This window comes from Heptranchias perlo, chromosome 7 (genome assembly GCF_035084215.1).
Source record: "Heptranchias perlo isolate sHepPer1 chromosome 7, sHepPer1.hap1, whole genome shotgun sequence".
NCBI classification, from domain to species: Eukaryota; Metazoa; Chordata; class Chondrichthyes; order Hexanchiformes; family Hexanchidae; genus Heptranchias; species Heptranchias perlo.
The window spans coordinates 81,580,600-81,601,365 of NC_090331.1; the positions used below are offsets into that span (position 1 = coordinate 81,580,600).

General features: G+C 44.4%; 1 protein-coding gene across 3 annotated transcripts in view; it reads left to right on the forward strand.

Annotated features, from left to right (window-relative positions):
- The window catches only part of raph1a (Ras association (RalGDS/AF-6) and pleckstrin homology domains 1a), a 249,705-nt gene that overhangs the window by 121,613 nt on the left and 107,326 nt on the right, over nt 1-20,766 (forward strand). For 2 of the 3 annotated variants that reach the window (XM_067987977.1, XM_067987978.1), the window contains exon 4: nt 3,985-4,538. In XM_067987977.1, the coding sequence (XP_067844078.1) occupies nt 3,985-4,538 (554 nt within the window). Of the gene's footprint in view, nt 1-3,984; nt 4,539-8,456; nt 8,535-20,766 lie in introns of all 3 variants that reach the window. The other variant, XM_067987976.1, reaches the window with a different exon arrangement.

Genomic DNA, 20,766 nt, shown 5'->3' on the forward strand with positions numbered 1-20,766 from the left:
CCAGCACCAGTGGAACTGTGCCCCAACAAAAGTCAGCACCTTCAGGAGGCAAGGGAAGGAAAAGGGTACCACTAACAGTATATTGGCATCAAAAAGAAATGGCAAGAGGTAACCATAGCTCTTCAATTAAGGGGGCAAGAGATGGCTGGAAACAATAGATACAACATGTAGATCCTAGCTGCTGTAGTAGCTGCATGTTTGATTGTATTAAAATGGGTCAGTTACTGAAACTGGAAGCAAGTTTGATTAGATTATGTTATACTCCAAATAAACATATTAATTATCAGGATTTTGCACATCGCAGCATATCAAATGGAAGACTGGAGCCCTTGTTTTCCCTTCCCCATAAGTGTTTCCCGAACTGAGATTCAGTTCCCAGTGCCACTAAATTGCAAGCTCGCTGAATTGCGAGAAATGGAAAAAGCTTTCACTGGTGCACTTAAGATTCAGCTGAGGCATATTGCAGAATGGGGTGAAGGGAGTGTATGTTGCATCTCATGTGTGCTGTCACTGACCTGGGAGTGCTTGAAGGGACAGCGTAAAGGGAGCTTTACTCTGTAACTAACCTATGCTGTACCTGCCCTTGGAGCATTTAATGGGACAGTTTAGAGGAAACTTCACTCTTTATCTAAACCGTGCTTTATCTGCCCTGGGAGTGTTTGATAGGACGGTGTAGAGGGAGCTGTACTCTGTATCTAACCTGTGCTGTACCTGCCCTGGGAATGTTTGATGGATTTTTGAGCCCCGTCCCAGGAAAGTTGGTATACATGGGCTCACAGATAAATGCTGGCCTTGTCAGCGACGCCCATATCCCATGAACGAATTTTTTAAAAATGAAGAAGAATGACTACATGAAGGGTTGCTGGTACCTGTGGCACTGCACCACAGCAAAGATCGAGAGGAAGGAGAAATGGCAGAGCAATTAAACAAATACTTCACGGAAGAGGACACAAATAACTTCCCAGAAATGCTAGGGAACCAAGGGACTAGTGAGAAGGAGGAATTAAAAGAAATTAGTATCAGTAAAAAAAAAGTGCTGGAGAAATTAATGGGACTGAAAGCCGATAAATCCCCAGGACCTGATAATCTACAACCCAGAGTACTAAGAGAGGTAGCCATGGAAATAGTGGATGCATTAATTGTCCTCTTCCAAAATTCTATAGATTATGGAACAGTTCCTGCAGATTGGAGGGTGGCAAATGTAACCCCACTATTTAAAAAAGGAGGGAGAGAGAAAGAAAACAGGCAACTACAGACCAGTTAGCCTAACGTCAGTAGTAGGGAAAATGCTAGAGTCTATTATAAAGGATGTGATAACAGGACACTTAGAAAATATCAGTGGTATTAGACAAAGTCAACATGGATTTATGAAAGGGAAATCACATTTGACAAACCTACTGGAGTTTTTTGAGGATGTAACTGGTAGAAAAGATAAGGGAGAACTAGTGGATGTGGTTTATTTGGATTTTCAGAAGGCCTTTGATAAAGTCCCTCATAAGAGGTTAGTGTGCAAAATTAAAGCACATGTGATTGGGGGTAATATACTGGCATAGATTGAAAATTAGTTAACAGACAGGAAACAGAGAGTAGGAATAAATGGGTCTTTATCGGGGTGGCAGGCTGTGACTAGTGGGGTACCACAGGGATCAGTGCTTTGGCCCCAGCTATTCACAATATATATCGATGATTTGGATGAGGGAACCAAATGTAATACTTCCAAGTTTGCTGATGACACAAAACTAGGTGGAATCGTGAGTTGTGAGGAGGATGCAAAAAGGCTTCAAGGCAATTTAGACAGTTGAGTGAGCAAATACATGGCAGATGCAGTATAACGTGGATAAATGTGAAGTTATCCACTTCGGAAGGAAAAACAGAAAGGCAGACTATTATTTAAATAGTGATAGATTGGGGAATGTTGATGTACAAAGGGACCTGGGTGTCCTTGTACACCAGTCACTGAAAGCAAACATGCAGTTGCGGGAAGCAGTTAGGAAGGCAAATGGTATGTTGGCCTTCATTGCAAGAGGATTTAAATACAGGAGCAAGGATGTCTTTCTGCAGTTATATAGGGCCTTGGTGAGACCACACCTGGAGTATTGTGTGCAGTTTTGGTCTCCTTACCTAAGAAAGGATATACTTGCCATAGAGAGAGTGCAGCGAAGGTTCACCAGACTGATTCCTGGGATGGCAGGACTGTCGTGTGAGGAGAGATTGGGTCGACTAGGCTTGTATTCACTCGAGTTTAGAAGAATGAGAGGGGATCTCATTGAAACATATAAAATTCTGACAGGGCTAGACAGACTGGATGCAGGGAGGATGTTTCCCCTGGCTCGGGGGTCCAGAACGAGGGGTCACAGTCTCAGGATACGGGGTAGGATATTTAGGACTGAGATGAGGAGAAATTTCTGAGGTGGTGAACCTGTGGAATTCTTTACCACAGGAGGCTGTGGAGGCCAAGTCACTGAATATATTTAAGAAGGAGCTGGATAGATTTCCAGACACAACAGGCATCAAGGGGTATGGGGAGAGAGCGGGAATATGGTATTTAGATAGAGGACCAGCCATGATCGTATTGAATGGCGGAGCAGGCTCGAAGGGACGAATGGCCTACTGCTCCTATTTTCTATGTTTCTATCTTTTTCTATGAAAAGAAATCTTCCATTGATGCTCAGAATATCTCTTTGCTAATTGAGGTACAGCACAGTGATGGTTGGATACTCCTTTACCACACCCCCCACCCCCACCAAATCCTGGCTGTCAAAGCTGAGTTCCCCCACCCAGTTTTTTAATCCTCGAATCTCGTGGTATGGGCTATTTGTTATTGGGAGGAGTAGGTAGACCTCTTCCAATATCGCTTTTCATTCTACTTCGAGTTGCAAAGGTAGTGGGGGGTTGGCGGGTCTCTGTTTTCACCCCCTACCCAGTAGCGTTTTTTTTTCCCTTGCTGCACATGAGATTGGAAACTGTTACGTGATTCAGGAGCATTGACATGGCCTGGTCCCAGCCACAGTGACCCGGTGTTAAATGCCACACATTGCCATTACAGATCCCTTTAAAGGTGCTGGGTGTTGGCGGAATATAGATCAAAGAGCAGTGTCTTTTACTGGGTGTATAACATTGCCGTTCCAGCTCCACGTAAAATTTTAGATCCAACCCAGGTACAAGGGGGGTAGTCTTAACCCCCAAGAACGGTTGGGTTGGGGGCAGGTGGGCAGCCTGGCTCCAATGCGCCACTTCCGGGTTTGACCCAGGCAGGTTAGGATGCACGTGCGCAACAGACAAGCCGATGGACCAATACTTAAAGGGGAGTGTACCTTATTCACATAGTTGAGGCATTTAATTTTTCACATATTGAATTCATTTTACCGTACCTGTTCAGATTTCTCATCACTTCTGATTCACGCCAGGTGAAAGCAGGCAGGAATGGCCAGAGCCATGAGGTGAGAGCTTTCATTGCATTGATTGTGGGCCAGGAGGAGCAGGAGTGCTTCATCCAGGCCCAACAAGCTCACCCGGTGTGATTGGACCCCTGCGATCGGCCGACCCTCACTGATGGTGGATTCCCCCCACAACCTCTGACTCTTCACCCGACGTCCAATCTCCTCTCCTGATCTGCAACTGACCTCCAATCTCTTCACCCAACCTCCGATCCCCGGCCAACCCGCCCGACAACCAGCCAGCCAGTCAATCAGACTGGCTCCCGGGCGTGAAGCCTGGAAGTAAAATTTATTCCCCTCATTTAAGGCTGCAATCGCAGATTGCGACCTGCTAACTTAACTTCCGGGTTTCGCGTCCGATTATCTTACTCCCCCGCTCCCTTCCCGCCTCCATGCTAAAATCATGCCCCATGTGTCTGTCCCTTTTGATCGATGCCAAGGGTCAGAGCGGTTTCTGATGGACGTTAGGACACACCACAGACACTCCAGTGTTTGCACTAATCTTTTCTTTCTCTTTCTTTAATTTTGTATGTGCTGCGTGTTTCAGAGGCGCTGAGCCAGGGAGATGGAGTGGACCTGGACGCGCTCATGGCTGATCTCTGCTCTATGGAACAGGAACTGAGCAACATTAGTAAAGAACCTTCCAGGCAAGACAGTGTTGTGAAAAAATCTCACAAGGAGGAGGTACCTGGTAAGATGCACAGCAAAGAAACCAAACTTGCTCAGAAACAATCTGCCACTCGAACATCCTCCAAGCAGGGTAGCTTGAAGGGCTCACCTTCAGTAAGAAGCCCAAAATCTTTACGCACCAACTTTTCACTGGACGATATCACTGCCCAACTGGAACAGGCATCCCTCAGTATGGACGAAGCAGCACGCCAGACTGGTGCCATGACACACGATATTAAACCCTCTGTGTCCAGTCAGCATAGGAGAACGGGATCAGCTGGAACTGTCAGCGATGCAGACATCCGCTCAACCAGTACCTCATCTCGATCCAGTATTACTTCTGCCACATCAAGCCAGGATTCTTTGGACATTGACAAGGTCGCCCGACCGCAGGATCTCGATTTGAACCAGCAAGGTCAACCCACAACAGAGGTATTGAAGAGATCATTGTTTCTGTGTAGTTTGTCATGCCATTATGTTAAATGCAGATTTCAAAATTTGTACAGCTGGAGAAGCAAATGACAGCATTAGAAATGAAGAGCAGCATTGCAGGTTGAGAGTTCGGGCAGCCTATTCTTGTCAGCATAACGGGCTCTACTATTTCTGTTTTGTCACTGTTTCAACCACTGTTTTGGCTGTTACCCTGCTCTTCCCCCTGTCCTTCCTGGATCTTCATAGATTCCTATCAGGCTTGTGCAGTAATGTTGAGGGATCATATGTTGGAATTCCTGATGAGGGTATCTCCAGTCTGGTGTGGAGAACAAACACAAATATTGGAAATCTGAAACTAGGTTGGAAATGTACAACAAATGTACAACGACTCAGTCCATGTCTGTAAGGTAGGCTAATGTCTTGGGTGAGGATCAAGTTTCAAGTTCTGATGAAGGATCCCAACTAAAATGTTAACCCCTCCTTCAAAGGCTGGCTGTAAATTTCTACCATTTTCTAATTTTTATTCTTTCAATCTGGGGACGGCATGTCCTTTTATCAATTTTGAAGTTTGTATCAGCTTAAGTTTGTAATACCTGTGCCATTGCACCGAGAAGATATCGGGTTCACTTGCCAGTCTGTACCAAGCTGGCAATCTCAACCTGGGTGTGAGGGCACCACAATTAGTCTCAGCATCCCGGGTTACGAATGGGCAAAATCAGCCACAGCTCCCATTCCCGATCACAGTCCAGTGATCCCTGCTGGAAAGCAAGGGCATGTGGATGACAAGTTGGGACTGCAGCAGCTTAGCTGTGATGCCGCTACAGTTAATTCGCCTGATGATGCTGTGTAGACCAGTGTATAAAAAAATATACCCACTTGAGTGAGGTACTGGAAGGTGCCCAGTGCCTGTAGAACATAGGAACAGGAGTGGGCCATTCAGCCCTCCGAGCCTGTTCCGCCATTCAATTAAATAATGGCTGACCTGTATCTTAACTCCATTTACCCGGCTTGTTTCCATATCCCTTATTACCCTTACCTAACAAAAATTTATCAATGTCAGTTTTGAAATTTTCAATTGACCCCCAGCCTCAACAGCGTTTTGGGGGAAGAGTGTTCCAGATTTCCACTGCCCTTTGTGTGAAGAAGTGCTTCCTGACATCACCCCTGAACAGCCTAGCTCCAATTTTAAGGTTATGCCCCCTTGTTCTGGACTCCTGCACCAGAGGAAATAGTTTCTCTCTCTCTACCCTATCAAATCCTTTAATCATCTTAAACACCTCAATTTGATCACCCCTTAATCTTCTATTCTCAAGGGAATACAAGCCTTGTCTATGCATCCTGTCCTCATAATTTAACCCTTTTAGCCCCGGTATCATTCTGGTGAATCTGCACTGCACCCCCTCCAAGGCCAATTTATCTTTCCTGAGGCGCGGTGCCCAGAACTGAACACAGTATTCCAGCAGAACTGTGCACCAACGAGTCAATAACTTCAGGAGAAGAGGGGAGAAACCGGACAAAGTCAGAAAATGTGTTGAACACTGGTTGAATATTAATGTATCATTACATGGGCTCCTCCCCATGACTTGTTTTCTTTGTTGAGCCGTGTTTGCTTTCCCCCTTGGGTGTAATTGGAAAGTCTCTTTCCTTTTCCAATTTTTGTTTGCATTGTTCACCCCCAGAGTAACACAATAGATGACACTGAAGCTACTCTATAAATGAAGGCTGACTGGCTGGCAGCTGGGAGGTGGTTTGTGAAATTGATTCCCTCCTGAGCAGCAAAGCTGAAATTGGAAACTTCCTGTCTGGGTAGTGCTGGCAGAGGAGGTGTCCCATCACTCCTTTGGGGCACTGCAATGTCCTGTTGATTGGAGTCGCAAGTAGTTAAAAACCCTGTGTCATGGCAGACAGTTGCATGCTGTTCATAAAGGCTAGTGTTTGTTGCAGTTCCGTGTGAAGATCAAAGCCATGTGTGTTTTTTTTAAAAATTATTCACCGAACAAAACTATGGTGTGTTTCTGCCCATTTATATCTTTCCTCACCCCCTTCTACTCCCCCAACCATTGTGTTCAGCTGAGAGGGCAGGCAACCTGCTCCAAGGCTTACTGAGGCAGCCACTGCAAACAGGACCAGATAACTTGTTCATTTTTATAGAAAAAAGCAGGGGGAGGAAAGAATTAATGTCATGCTCTGAAAGGGTGTGTTGTACTTTTGCATCAGTATCTGCATCAAGGTTTAGTGTACTCTGGTTCAGTTGCAAGGTAAAGCATTCTGCAGTGATCATCGCAGTGTGTTGTAAGACTAATCTGAGGCTGTGATTTGGGTTAAGACTGTCCTGGATTCACCTTTTTTTGCTTTCAGCAGAGAGGGGCATTGGATTTTAGGAAAGAAGTCTAACCCACTGTTGCCCTATATCCTTTTTTTTTCCCTTCCTAATCTGAGGGAAAATGCCTGACTTCTGTAAATTTTTGTCCATCCAGTATCCGCATCAAACACTCCCAGGTCAGGTACAACACTGGTTAGATACAGAGTAAAGCTTCCTTTCTGCTTGGACAATATTTCCCAGCCTGACCTCAGACGAGCACTCCCTACCGTGCTATTGTGACATTTCTATGTATTTTGGTCCTGTGCCCACAAAGAGCTGGATTGAGACTCCCAAACACATAGCATGTGCAGGTGGAAAGAAGAGACATTTATCCAATCAGTCTCATTGAACCTCGCCCACTCCCTGCCCTCTTCGTCTCTCGCTCTCTCTCTCTCTGGTGTGCTCCCTGCCGCCCTCACATGCTTGCTCTCTCTCGCTCGTGTGCTCCCGATACGATGCATATATTAGCTCGCTCTTTTCGTCCTCTTCCTCCTCCACGGAGAGAGGAGAAATCTGATGAGTGACCTTGGAGGCGCTCCTACCCGGTGGCTGACCTTTCTGGTTAATATTGAGGAGGGAAAGGTTTGTTACTACTTTGAATTGCACATGGGATCTTTTAATCATTGATCTTTCTCATCTGTCATTTGTTTTTCAACCCATCCTAACATTCCATTTTCAGAGAGTGTCTAAAAATAATTGAGACTTATTAGAAGAACTGTCTTCCTTAAACAGTATCCTCAACACTGATATGGCTGGGAAGTATAAGCTGTCACTTTTTAAAAAAAAACATACAAAGGACAAAGATGTGACTGCTGTAGTATTTTTCTTTTATTCAGGAATAAGTATTACCAATGCCTTTATTTCAAGGGTGTCCCCAGGGAAATGAGCTCTTTAATGCTCTGTGTAAAGTAACAGATGGTTGGCAATGAATAACAAGGCCCATGTGCGTTCGTGAGTTCATTTGGGGGCCCACAAATGCATATACAAGCAGAAAACAGAGCAACTATTCACGTGCCCACCCAGTGTCTAGGGGAGCAATCTGCACAGACACAGATGCCATGGAGGCATAACTAAACAACTGGGATCCAAGAGGCAAAATTATGGAGGGACATTCTGATGCATGAATGGGACATTGCTCCATGAAAATCAAGTGCACATAACACTTTGTAAATATTAAACTTTGGATCCACAAGCCTGTTGTATTGGAGTGTGGTCTACACAGAGTGTGTTAGTCTAAGGCAAAGTAATTGCACTTTAATACCTTGTAGCTGACTGGACCTTTTGGACTTGTCCTATAAGACCTAATCTTGGAAGGGTTTATAGGTAGGTTTCTTTGATGTAGTTGAAAATTAATAATGTAATTGACTTGTGGTTCTTAACTTTCCCATACAAATGCATGCTGGTGGAAAGAGCATCTGACAAGTGCAGTAACCATCCTTTTCTCGTCTCCTCTGCACCCTCAGTGTAAAGAGTCTTGGTTTGTTTCCTTCTGCATGATTTTAAACGGGTCTTCCTTCCCTCCCTTTTTGCATTCCTTTTCCCTTGCACCTCCGCAGCATGTTCCCTCGAGTCGTCACAGTAGACAGGTCAGACGCCACCTAGACTTTGCGGAGGAGGACCTGGAGCTGAGGACTGTAAGTCACTATCATGGTGTGTTTGTGCATGCTTGCATGTATTTGCTGTTTCCACACTGTCTCTTGCTTGCATGTATTCGCTGTTTCCATACTGTCCCTTGCTTGCATGTATTTGCTGTTTCCACACTGTCCCTAGCTTGCATGTATTCGCTGTTTCCACACTGTCCCTTTCTTACTAGGTTATGGTTCTCATTAATTAAATCAGAAAATGGTGCAGGTGCCGAACAGGTCGATCAGCATCTGAAAGAGAGGTACACAACTTTGGTAAAGTGCTTCCTTGGAGGCTCTCCTGAAGTGACATACATGCCTCCGAGGTTCAGAGAGCCACATGTGCTGGACAGAAAAAATGGAATCTTGTGCTGTTGGATGCAGCTGTTTGCTTGACACCAGTGCTGTGACTCCAGAGCCAGGTACGCCCCTTTGTTTATTCCATGGAAGTTCCTCCAATGTTGTGTTTGCTGTTGGAGACGCTTCTACTGTGTAAATAGGGCTATAGATATGGGGCTTGTGTAGCCAGTGTCTTCCTTTGTCGAAGTTTATAATGAGTCACTTGATGTTTACACTTTGCAGGAGCTAAATTTGGCTGAAGGGATCCTCGATTAGGAGCTAGTAACAGGAAGAGCACTACGAATTACTGTGTAGAGTAGATGCGTATTACAATGTTTGAGCAGGAACTAAATTTAGCTTTCTAAGGTGCTTAAGGAAGCAATTTCTTCTGGAATAGAAAGCAATGCTCTTGGGGCAGGACTCCCTTAATTCACAGCCGCACCTGTGAGCAACCACTCTGTGCTAATCCAAAATCTGGCTGTTTGATGAAATGCTAGGTGGCCTGTATCCCATAAAGCTAGCAGCCCCATCAACTGTTAATCTGTGATGTAAATTGGATTGGTGAAACAAGAGAATTGCCTCTTATAAATGATGTCCTAAATTATTGCAATAATAGGACTTCAGAAATATATCCTTGCACCTGCAGCATTATTTTGTCATGGGGTTTAATTCATGCTTCATTTCTCGGCTTCCTTTCCTGACCTGAAGGCGCTGACTTTAACTGGACTTCGGTTCCACGGACAACAGCGACCCTCCGGTAACTCGTCATTGTGAACTCTGGCAGTGTGCGTTGGTAGGCTGTTCAGTCACAGAGACCATCACAGCCAAGTCCAATCCTGTGCACCCTATAACCACATATGGGTACTTTCCAGCAGGTGGGAGTAGGAACCCTGGGGTTAGTTTGTTTCTCCCTCTCTGGGGTGCTGTGACCAATTGTACACCCCCTTACAGCTGCCCTGACTGAGATCAGAGAGGGAATCGAATCTGGAATCTGTGTGGTTTATTATCACATCTGGCGTTGTGTTTACCCACAAGGCAATTAGGGTAATGCCATATTCAGTTAGACTTTCCCATTGGAAACTCAATGTTCAAAATAATCAGAAATGGCAAGTTTCAAGCACCTTCATTTCACCAAGGACGATCTGACCTGACTCAATTGCATTGCATCTAGTTTTCCCTCTTTCTCCCCTCACCTTTTCCTGAAGGTACTTTCTCTTGCTGGGATAAAACATCATTGGTGCTGGTCACTCTTGGGTACCTCGCCCAAGTGGCTGTTCTTCACGTTGATTGCTAACAGGCTATTCAAATGTCATGGAGAGTTTGTGGTTAACTCGTGCAAGGGTGTAGTCTAACCGGTGTCAATCACCCTCTGGTAGCTTGCCCAAATGGCTATTTTTCATGAGTTGTGCCAGTGATCCTGGACATGCATATTTTTCAGCAGTAAATGGTGATTAGGAGCGGGCACGTTGCCTACCCCAGGGCGCAGCGGATAACTGTGGTACCCCTAATTCTAACAAAGTACACAGCGGGTGTAGAATATTTTGTTGTGTAAGAGAAATTAGGTTTTTTTTTAAACTTCCTGTGTCCAGATTAAGTTTTAGTTTATGCACAGTCAGATTGCAGGTCAGGCATCTTGCCATGAGTGAGGAGGAGGAGAATCCATGGCTATTCTGCCTTATCTCAGATGCATATTTCCTTTAGGCCTCTCAACGGAGCAGTAATAATGCAGGAAACTGACTGCCATCAACTTGGCATCACTGTCCTGGGTGGTGAAGGATGGCAAAAGTCGATTGGCTTCAAATAGGAGAGAACTGTGTGTGTTTCTAAAAAGAGGCCATCTTCTCTCCCATTTGAAGCAAACTGTATTCTGCTATTTTTGTTTTAATGGAGTCTATTTTAAATTGGAAATGAGAATAAACTATGTGCAAAACAGATTACTATTTGTCAAGCAGTCAGTAAAATTGACCTGTCTGGTCTCATTTAATGCAAACCTTACCCATCTCCAGTTTGGTATCTAAAAACATTTGCTCACCTCTCCCAAACTACTTCTGTTAACTAGCCTCTCCTGCCTTCATGTTCCAAGGTAAGTGCTTTATGCTTGTTTTGCTGTTGTAAAGAGGTGTGAAATCTTTGGATTGTAAGTGGCAGCATGGAAACTGTTATATGTTTAGCTGAGTAACTTCACTACATCCTTATGGAACTCACCAGTGTCAGAACAATGATCCTGTTGTCTGTCTAATCTGCTGGTCATGATGTGGAGATGCCGGTGATGGACTGGGGTTGACAATTGTAAACAATTTTACAACACCAAGTTAAATGCTGGACTATAACTTGGTGTTGTAAAATTGTTTACAATAATCTGCTGGTCTGTGTTGTACTAATTGGTCAGCCTGATAAATCACTTGCATGGAATATCCAGGAATTATATATATTTGAGGATAATAAGTGAGACTAAGGAGGAAATCCACAAAGTGCTGCTATTCATCATGGGGGAATTGATGATTCTTTGTCACATTTTGGGTTTTTTGGCCTTTTTGTTGAAATACCTGGAAAAGATTTTGTGTTTGAGTCTTGTTTAAGTATTGTGTTTTAAAACAGAGTGAATTTACAAAGTGTTTTTAAAAAAATAAGTGACAGGCTGAAGGCATTGAAGATATATATTAAAACCAGATGGGCCGGTTTGTGGGATGTCTTGGCTTACAATCCGTTTTAAAATTCATATAATAAGGGACTCTTTACTCATCCTGGGGCAGGATGGTCCCCATTCGTTTTGAAATGCTTTCGTTAAACTTCCAACCCAAGGGGGAGGAGGGATTGCTGATTTTTTTTTATTGACGGTCTACTGGCGAATCACTGAGGAGGAAGTCAGTATCGTAGCACTCCCTTGACTGGGAACACAGAGAAAACAGACACTTGGGCAAACAGATTTTTAAACAAGAGATTGCGAGCTGGAGTTCTTGACCTGGAGCTAGAAGCTAAAATGAAGGCCAGTTTCTGCAGTTAGAAGTTACTTAGAAAGAAAGATAATGCCAAAATTAAGAGAGTGAGCCCACAAAAGGGACAGGTTGATGAGAGAAGTGAGATTGAGTGAAGTAACTGGAATTTGCTTTGACTGTTACTTGTACATTTGCTCATTCAAAAAAAAATAATCAAACAAATTGAAGGAACCACAGACCATTAACCTTGCATCAATAAATGCCTAAGTAATGGCAGAAATCATGATCCAGCTTGAAGTTTACTTGTTTGAAAATAAATGAGAAAGGCCGTTCGTTCCATCTTGACTCATACAGTTAGAAAGATCTCAAAGGTCCATTGCATCCAACTGTTCCTTAAATGATCCACCACCATTACCGTGCCCAAAATTCGATTTGTGTGTTGATCGCTTTCTCTGAAGAACTTCCTGGCACCAATCCTAAATTTGCCATTGATCATTTTGAGACTCTGACTCCTTGTCGTGGTGTCAGTTTAGTTTGAAGCAGTGTTTTGATGTTATTTTTTCTATACCAGTTACCATCTAATATACTTTGGAGTTCACTTCTCGGTCATCTCCTTTTCAAGGCTGAAAAGCCCAAATTTCCCTAGTTGTACTCGGCCTTACGATGAGCTCCTGACCCCATAGCCTGCCCATTGCAAAGACTTCCTACTCCCACTTCTTTAGCAGCGCCAGCCTCTATCCTTACCTCAGCTCATTGCTATTGAAACCCTCATCCGTGCCTTTGTTCCTCCAGACTTGACTATTCCCATGCTCTCCTGGCCGGCCTCTTATCCTCCACCTTCCGTAAACTTCAATTCATCCAAATCTGCTGCCTGTACCTTACCGATGCTGCCCAATGCCTCAACTCATCCTTGTGTTTAAATCCCTTCCTGGCCTTGCTTGTCCCTATATCTGTAACTTCTTCCAGCCCTACAATTTCTCTTCTCTTTCTCCCCCCCCCCCCCCCCGACCTCCCCCACCCTTCTTCCTCCTACTTTAAGACCTTCCTTAAAACCTACCTTTTTGACTGAGCTTTTGGTCACCCCTCCGAATATCTTCTCCTTTGGCTCAGCATCAGTTTTTTGATTCCACCTCTGTGAAGCCCCTTGTGATGTTTTTCAACATTAAAAGCGTTATATAAAAAAAATGCAAGTGGTTTTAGTCATTCCGAGTAACTTAGCCCTCTTACTGTAGATATCATCCTCATGGCTTTCTCTGAAATAGACTAAATGTCACCCTTGTGTCTTGATGACCAGAATTGGATACAGGACACGAGGTGTGGTCTGATTAGAGTACCCTACAGTTTAAGAATGGCCCCTGACTTGGACTCTACAATTTTGGCTATATAATTTAGCATTTTATTGGCTTGGGTTAGACATGTTGAGCAGAGTCTACTAAAGTCATCTGTCTTTCAAATGAGCTTTTTCAACATCAATCATGGAATACTTGTTGTCCATTTTTCTTCCTATGTGCAGTGCTTTACACTTACCTGTATAAAATGTTTTATATACCATTGGTATCGTACATATTTTGTCTAAGTCGTCTTGAAGTTCCTGAGCCATTGCCTCAGATTGAAGTGTCCTTCCTAGCATGGTAGGATAGACACTAACAGGTTTTCAGAAGGAAGAGACCTTGCCTGACCGAGATACTTGAGTGTTTTGAGGAAGCGACATTCAAGCCCTGCAGATGGTTCAGAGAAGAGCCGTGAGTTTGATCCTTTGTATCAGAAGACTGAGTTATGAGGGAAGTCTGCAGAAACTGGGCTGTTTAGTCACGGAAGGAAGTGACTGAGAGGAACTGCAAGGTACATTAGATTGTAAATGGTATTAAAAAAAGTATACCTCTAACACCACTTCAGATACTGGAATGCTCTGTGATGTCGTGTACTTGGTCTTCCAGAAAGCTATCGATGAAGTATCCCATCAAAGGTTGATACACAAGCTTAAGACAGTAGATATCCTGGTTAAATCTTGGAGGTGGATGAGGAATTGGCTGAAAGAGCGGAAGCAGTAGGTCTCAGACAGGGGAGCGATGACAGCTTCGCTGATAGAATTCCCCAAGAATCAGTGCTGGGGCCACCATTGTTTCTAGTCTACATAAATGACCTGGATTTGGATAATCGATGCAAGCGATGATACTAATTGGAGGGGGGAGGCACAGACAAGTAAGAGAGCCTAGACAAAATTGTCAAGTGGTAGAACAATGGGAAATAAAACTCAACACAAATAAGGTGTTACATATTTTGAGGGGGAAGAGGAACAGCCAGAAGTCATGGTCCATGTGGGAACCAATGACATAAGAAGGAAAAGTGTCTCTGTCATGCAGTCAGAGTTTCAGGAGCTAAGGAAGATGTTAAAAAGCAGGACCTCAAAGTTGGTAATCCCTGGATTACTCCCGGTGCTATGCGCTAGTGAGTATAGGAATAGTAGGATAAGACAGGTTAATGCTTGGCTGGAGCAAAGGTGCAGGAGGGAGGGCTTCAGATTCCTGGGGCATTGGGACCAGTTCTGGGGCAGGAGGGATCTCAACAGAGCTGGGACCAATGTCTGTACAGGGAGGTTAACTGTTGCTGTGGGGGAGGGTTTAAACTAATTTGGCAGGGGGGTGGGCACCAGGATGAAACATTAGAGGAGAAACAAGGTGCACAGAGGACTGGAAGGGACAAGTAGCATTAGATTAAAGAATAGTTCAGAAATAGGAGGGATCGGACAGTGCAAATGCGAGACAGTCTAAGATGCGATTGGAGTGCACGTGTGTAAATGCTTGTAGCGTGGTAAATAAGGTTGGTGAGCTGCAGGCTCAAGTTGCATCATGAGACTATGATATAGTGGCAATAACAGAGGCCTGGCTCAAAGAAGAGGAGGATTGGGTACTTAATATTCCTGGTTACAAGGTATTCAGGAAAGCTAGGGAAGGAAAGAAAGGAGGGGGGTGGTGCAGGGGTGGTGTTGATCAAAGAAACTATTACAGCACTGGAAAGGGATGATGTAGTTGAGGGGTCGAAGACAGAATCTATTTGTTAGAATTAAGGAACAATAGAGAAACGATTATGCTACTGGTGTGTAATATAGGTGAGAGGGGAGAGATACAAAAGGGTCCAGAGGGGCAATTTTTTCGCTCAAAGGGTGGTGAGTGTCTGGAACGAGCTGCCAGAGGCAGTAGTAGAGGCGGGTACAATTTTGTCTTTTAAAAAGCATTTGGACAGTTAGATGGGTATAGAGGGATATGGGCCAAGTGCAGGCAATTGGGACTAGCTTAGTGGTATAAACTGGGCGACATGGACATGTTGGGCCGAAGGGCCTGTTTCCATGTTGTAAACGTCTATGATTCTATGATAGGCCACCAAATAGTGGGAAGGAGATAGAGGAGCAAATTTGCATGCAATTTACAGAAAGATGCAAGAACTATAGAGAAGTGATAATGGGGGACTTCAATTATCCCAATATAGACTGGGATTGTAAAGGGCAAAGAGAGGGAGGAATTCCTGAAATGTGTTCAAGAACTTTCTGGAACAGTGTGTTTCCAACCCAATGAGGAAGGAAGCAGTGCCTGATCTAGTTCTGGGGAATGAAATGGGGCAAGTGGAGCATGTTTCAGTGGGTGAGCGTTTGGGGAACAGTGATCATATCATTAGGTTTAGAATAATTATGGAAAAGGACAAGGAACCATCAAATTTGAAAATCCTTAACTGGAGGAGGGCTAATTTCAGTGAGTTAAAAAGGGACCTTGCCCAGGTGGATTGGAATCAAAAATTGGTAGGCAAAACAGTAATTGAATAATGGGAGGCCTTCAAGGTGGAGTTAGTTTGAGTACAGAGTAGACACATCCCTGCGAGAGGGAAAGGAAAGGCATCCAAAGTTAGAGCTTGCTGGTTATCCTGAGATTAAAATGAAACAGAAAAAGGAGGTTTATGACGAATGTAAGTTTCATAATACAGTAGAGAACCAGGCTGAATACAGAAAGTACAGAGGAGATCTAAAAAAGGGAATAAGAAGGACAAAGAGAGAGAATGAGAATAGATTAGCGGCTAACATAAAAGGGAACTAAAAGTCTTTTATGCACATATAAATAGTAAAAGGGAAGTCAAAGGAAGTGTGGGACCGATTAGGGGAAAAAAGATAATCTTGTGGAGGCAGAGGGCATAGCTGAGGCACTAAATAAATACTTTGCATCCCTTCACTAGAGAAGAGGATGCTGCCATTGTAGCAATAAAGGAGGAGGTAGTAGCAATATTGAATAAGATAAAAATAGATGAGGAGGAGGTACTTAAAAGATCGGCAGCACTCAAAGTAGAAAAGTCACCCGGTCCAGGTGGGATGCATCCTAGATTACTGAGGGAAGAAAGGGTGGAAATTGCAGAGGCTTTGGCCACAACCTTCCAATCCTCCTTAGATATGGGGATAATGCCGGAAGATTGGAGGGTTACAAATGTTATACCCCTGTTCAAAAAATGGGCGAGGGATAAATCTGACCATTATAGGCCAGTCAGCCTAACGTTGGTGGTGGGGAAACTTAGTGACAATAATCCGGGTCAAAATAAATTGGCACTTGGAAAAGTATGGGTTAATAAATGAAAGAAATCGTGTTTGACTAACCTGATTGAGCTCTTGGTGAAGTAACGGAGAGGGTTGATGAGGGTAGTGCGGTTGATGTGCATATGGACTTTCAAAAGGCATTTGATAAAATACCACATAATAGACTTGTTAGCAAAATTAAAGCCCATGGCATTAAAGGGACAGAGGCAGCGTGGATACAAAATTGGCTAGGGGCAGAAAGCAGACCGTGGTGGTGAATGGATGTTTTTCAGACTGGAGGGAAGTGCACAGTGGTGTCGCCCCATGTGTCAATGTTGGGACGACTGCTCTTTTTGATATATATTAATGACCTGGACTTGGGTATACCGGGTATAATTTCAAAGTTTGCAGATGACACTGAACTCGGAAATGCAGTAAACAATGTGGAAGATAGTAACAGACTTCAGGAGGACATAGCCAGACTGTTGAAATGGGCAAACACATGGCAGATGAAATTTAATGCAGAGAAGTGTGAAGTGATGCATTTTGACATGAAGAATGGGGAGAAGCAATGTAAACTAAATGGTACAATTTTAAAGGGAGTGGAGGAACAGAGACCTAGGGATGTATGTGCACCAATCTTTGAAGGTGGCAGTTCAAGTTGAGAAGGCTGTTAAAAAAGCATATGGGATCCTGGACTTTATTAATAGAGGCATAGAGTACAAAAACAAGGAAGTTATACTGAACCTTTATAAAACTCTAGGCCTCAGCTGGAGTATTGTGTTCAATTCTGGGCACCACACTTTAGGAAGGATGTGAAGGCCTTAGAGAGGGTGCAGAAGAGATTTACTAGAATGGTGCCAGGGATGAGGGACTTCAGTTATGTGGAGAAACTGGGATTGTTGTCTTTAGAGCGGAGATTTGATAGAGGTGTTCAAAATCATGACCAGTTTTGACAGAGTAAATAAGAAGAAACTTTTCAGTGGCAGAAGGGTTTGTAACCAGAGGTCACAGATTTAAGGGTGATTAGCAAAAGAACCAGAGGCGACATGAGGAAACATTTTTTTTATGCAGCGAGTTGTAATCTTTAATGCACTGCCTGAAAGGGTGGTGGAAGCAGATTCAATAATAACATTCATAAAGGGAGTTGGATAAATACTTGAAGGGAAAAAAATTACAGATCTATGAGGAAAGAGCAGAGGAATGGGACTAATTGGATAGCTCTTTCAAAGAACTGGTAGAGGCATGGTGGGCCGAATGGCCTCCTCCCATGCTGTGCCTACTATGATATTGTTAGAAAATGAGAGGCGTAATGAATGATGATGAATGAGCTAGGGAGGAGTGGAAAGAGATCCAGGAGTGATTATTTCAACAGTGACCATGTCGGGCTTTGCAGAGCAGCAATCAACAAAGCAAACACAATAAGCTAGCATGCCAAATCACTGGAGGGCATCACAGTGAAGCTGTTTAATACTTGGGTTACTTGAATGCTGTGTTTAGTCATGGTCCCCAAGAGGAATAACCACTTCCTGGAAGTGGTGTAGAGAAGGACCTCAAGGCTGATCCCCGGTACCAGAAGGACTGAGCCATGAGGAAAAGGTAAGAAAAACGTGGGCTTTTTTAGCCTTGAAAAGAAGAGACTTTATACAAGTACATAAGATGGCAAATGGTTATAGATAAGGCAAATCTTTAACAGTGACAGCAAGACAAAGCAGCACAAGTTCAAACTAGTGAAAGGTCAATCTTCAGTGAATTTCTGGGGAGGGCAGTGGAGATAAAATCCTTGGACTCATTTAAATAACAGGTGCATGCAATGATGGGAGAGGACTTCAAACTGGGATAGATTGATTGAACTCATTTGTAGCTATCTTGTGCTCACAAGTGTAGCATTATTTCTGGCCTTCATTGAGTTCAGTGCCTCAGGAGGTGGCAGTAAGGACATGACAATTGACCAGGGTTTCCACTCCAGATTGCTATCCAGTGACCCCTACCTCTCAGCCAGGTAAATCTTACTATCTAAGTTTATAGATGAAGAATGGCCATTTGTGAGAAGTACAGGAATCTCCAGCACAAATCCAAGGGTACAGTAGAATAGTGGTTATGTTGCTAGACTAGTAATCCAGAGGCCTGGACTAATAATCTGGGTTCAAATCCTGCCACGGCAGCTGTGGAATTTAAATTCAGTTAATTAAATAAAATCTGGAATAAAAAGCTAGTATCAGTAATGGTGACCATGAAACTACCAGATTGTCATTAAAAAAAACCCATCTGGTTCACTAATGTCCTTCAGGGAAGTAAACCTGCTGTCCTTACCCGGTCTGGCCTCCATGTGACTCCAGACCCACGGCCATGTGGTTGATTCTTAACTGCCCTCTGAAATGGCCGGGCAAGCCACCCAGTTGTACAATCCTGCTACAAAAAGTCATAAGAAAGGCGAAACAAGCCCAGTCGACCCTGCAAAGTCCTCCTCACTAACATATGGGGACTTGTGCCAAAATTGGGAGAGCTGCCCCACAGACCAGTCAACCAACAGCCTGACATAGCCATACTCACAGAATCATACCTTTCAGCCAACGTCCCAGATTCTTCCATTACCATCCCTGGGTATGTCCTGTCCCACGGGCAGGACCGACCCACCAGAGGTGGCGGTACACTGATATGCAGTCCTTAACATGGACTCCGGACCCCATGAAATCTCATGGCATCAGGTCAAACATGGCAAGGAAACCTCCTGCTGATTACCACCTACCGCCCTCCCGCAGCTGGTGAATCAGTCCTCCTCCATGTTGAAACATAGAAAATAGGAGCTAGAGTAGGCCATTCGGGCCTGCTCCGCCATTCAAATGATCATGGCTGATAGTCTAAATCAGTACCCTGTTCCTGCTTTTTCCCCATATCCCTTGATCCCTTTAGCATTAAGAAATATATCTATCTCCTTCTTGAATACATCAAATGACTTGGCCTTCTCACTGCCTTCTGTGGTAGAGAATGCCACAGGCTCACCACCCTCTGCGTGAAGAAATTTCTCCTCATCTCGGTTCTAAATGGCATACCCCGTATCTTGAGACTGTGAGCACCACTTGAAGGAAGCACTGAGGGCAGCAAGGCCACAAAATGTACTCTTGGTGGGGGACTTCAATGTCCATCACCAAGAGTGGCTCGGTAGCACTAGTACTGACTGAGCTGGCAGAGTCTTGAAGGACATAATTGCCAGACTGGACCTGCAGCAGGTGGTGAGCGAACCAACACGAGGGGAAAATCTTACTTGACCTCGTCCTCACCAGTCTACCTGTCATAGATGCATCTGCCAATAACAGTATTGGTAGGAGTGACCACCGCACAGTCCTTGTGGAGATGAAGTCCCTTCTTCATACTGAGGACACCATCCAACATGTTGTGAGGCACGACCACTGTGCGAAATGGGATAGATTCAGAACAGATCTAACAGCTCAAAACTAGGCATCCATGAGGCGCTGTGGGCCCTCAGCAGCAGCAGAATTGTATTCCAGCACAATCTGTAACCTCATGGCCCGGCATATTCCTCACTTAGCATTATCAACAAGCCAGGGGATCAACCCTGGTTCAGTGAGAGGGTAGAACAGCGTGCCAGGAGCAGCACTGGGGTACTTTTTAAAAAAAAAAAATGAGGTGCCAACCTGGTGAAGCTACAACACAGGACTACGTGAATGCTAAACAGCGGAAGCAACATACTATAGACAGAGCTAAGCGATCCCGCAACCAGTGGATCAGATCAAAGCTCTGCAGTTCTGCTGCATCCACCTGTGAATGGTGGTGGACAAATCCAATCCGGCCAATTACTTGCTCCATCAGTCTACTCTCAATCATCAGCAAAGTGATGGAAGGTGTCGTCGACAGTGCTATCAAGTGGCACTTACTCACCAATAACCTGCTCACCGATGCTCAGTTTGGTTTCCGCCAGGACCACTCGGATCCAGACCTCATTACAGCCTTGGTCCAAACATGGACAAAAGAGCTGCATTCCAGAGGTGAAGTGAGAGTGACTGCCCTTGACATCAAGGTAGCCCTTGACATCAAGGTAGCCCTTGACATCAAGGCAGCATTTGACCGTGTGGCACCAAGGAGCCCTAATAAAATTGAAGTCAATGGGAGTCAGGGGAGAAACTCTCCAGTGGCTGCAGTCATACCTAGCACAAAGGAAGGTGGTAGTGGTTGTTGGAGGCCAATCATCTCAGCACCAGGACATTGCTGCAGGAGTTCCTCAGGGCAGTGTCCTAGGCCCAACCATCTTTAGCTGCTTCATCAATGACCTTCCCTCCATCATAAAGTCAGAAATGGGGATGTTTGCTGATGATTGCACAGTGTTCAGTTCCATTCGCAACCCCTCAAATAATGAAGCAGTCCATGCCCGCGTGCAGCGAGACCTGGACAACATCCA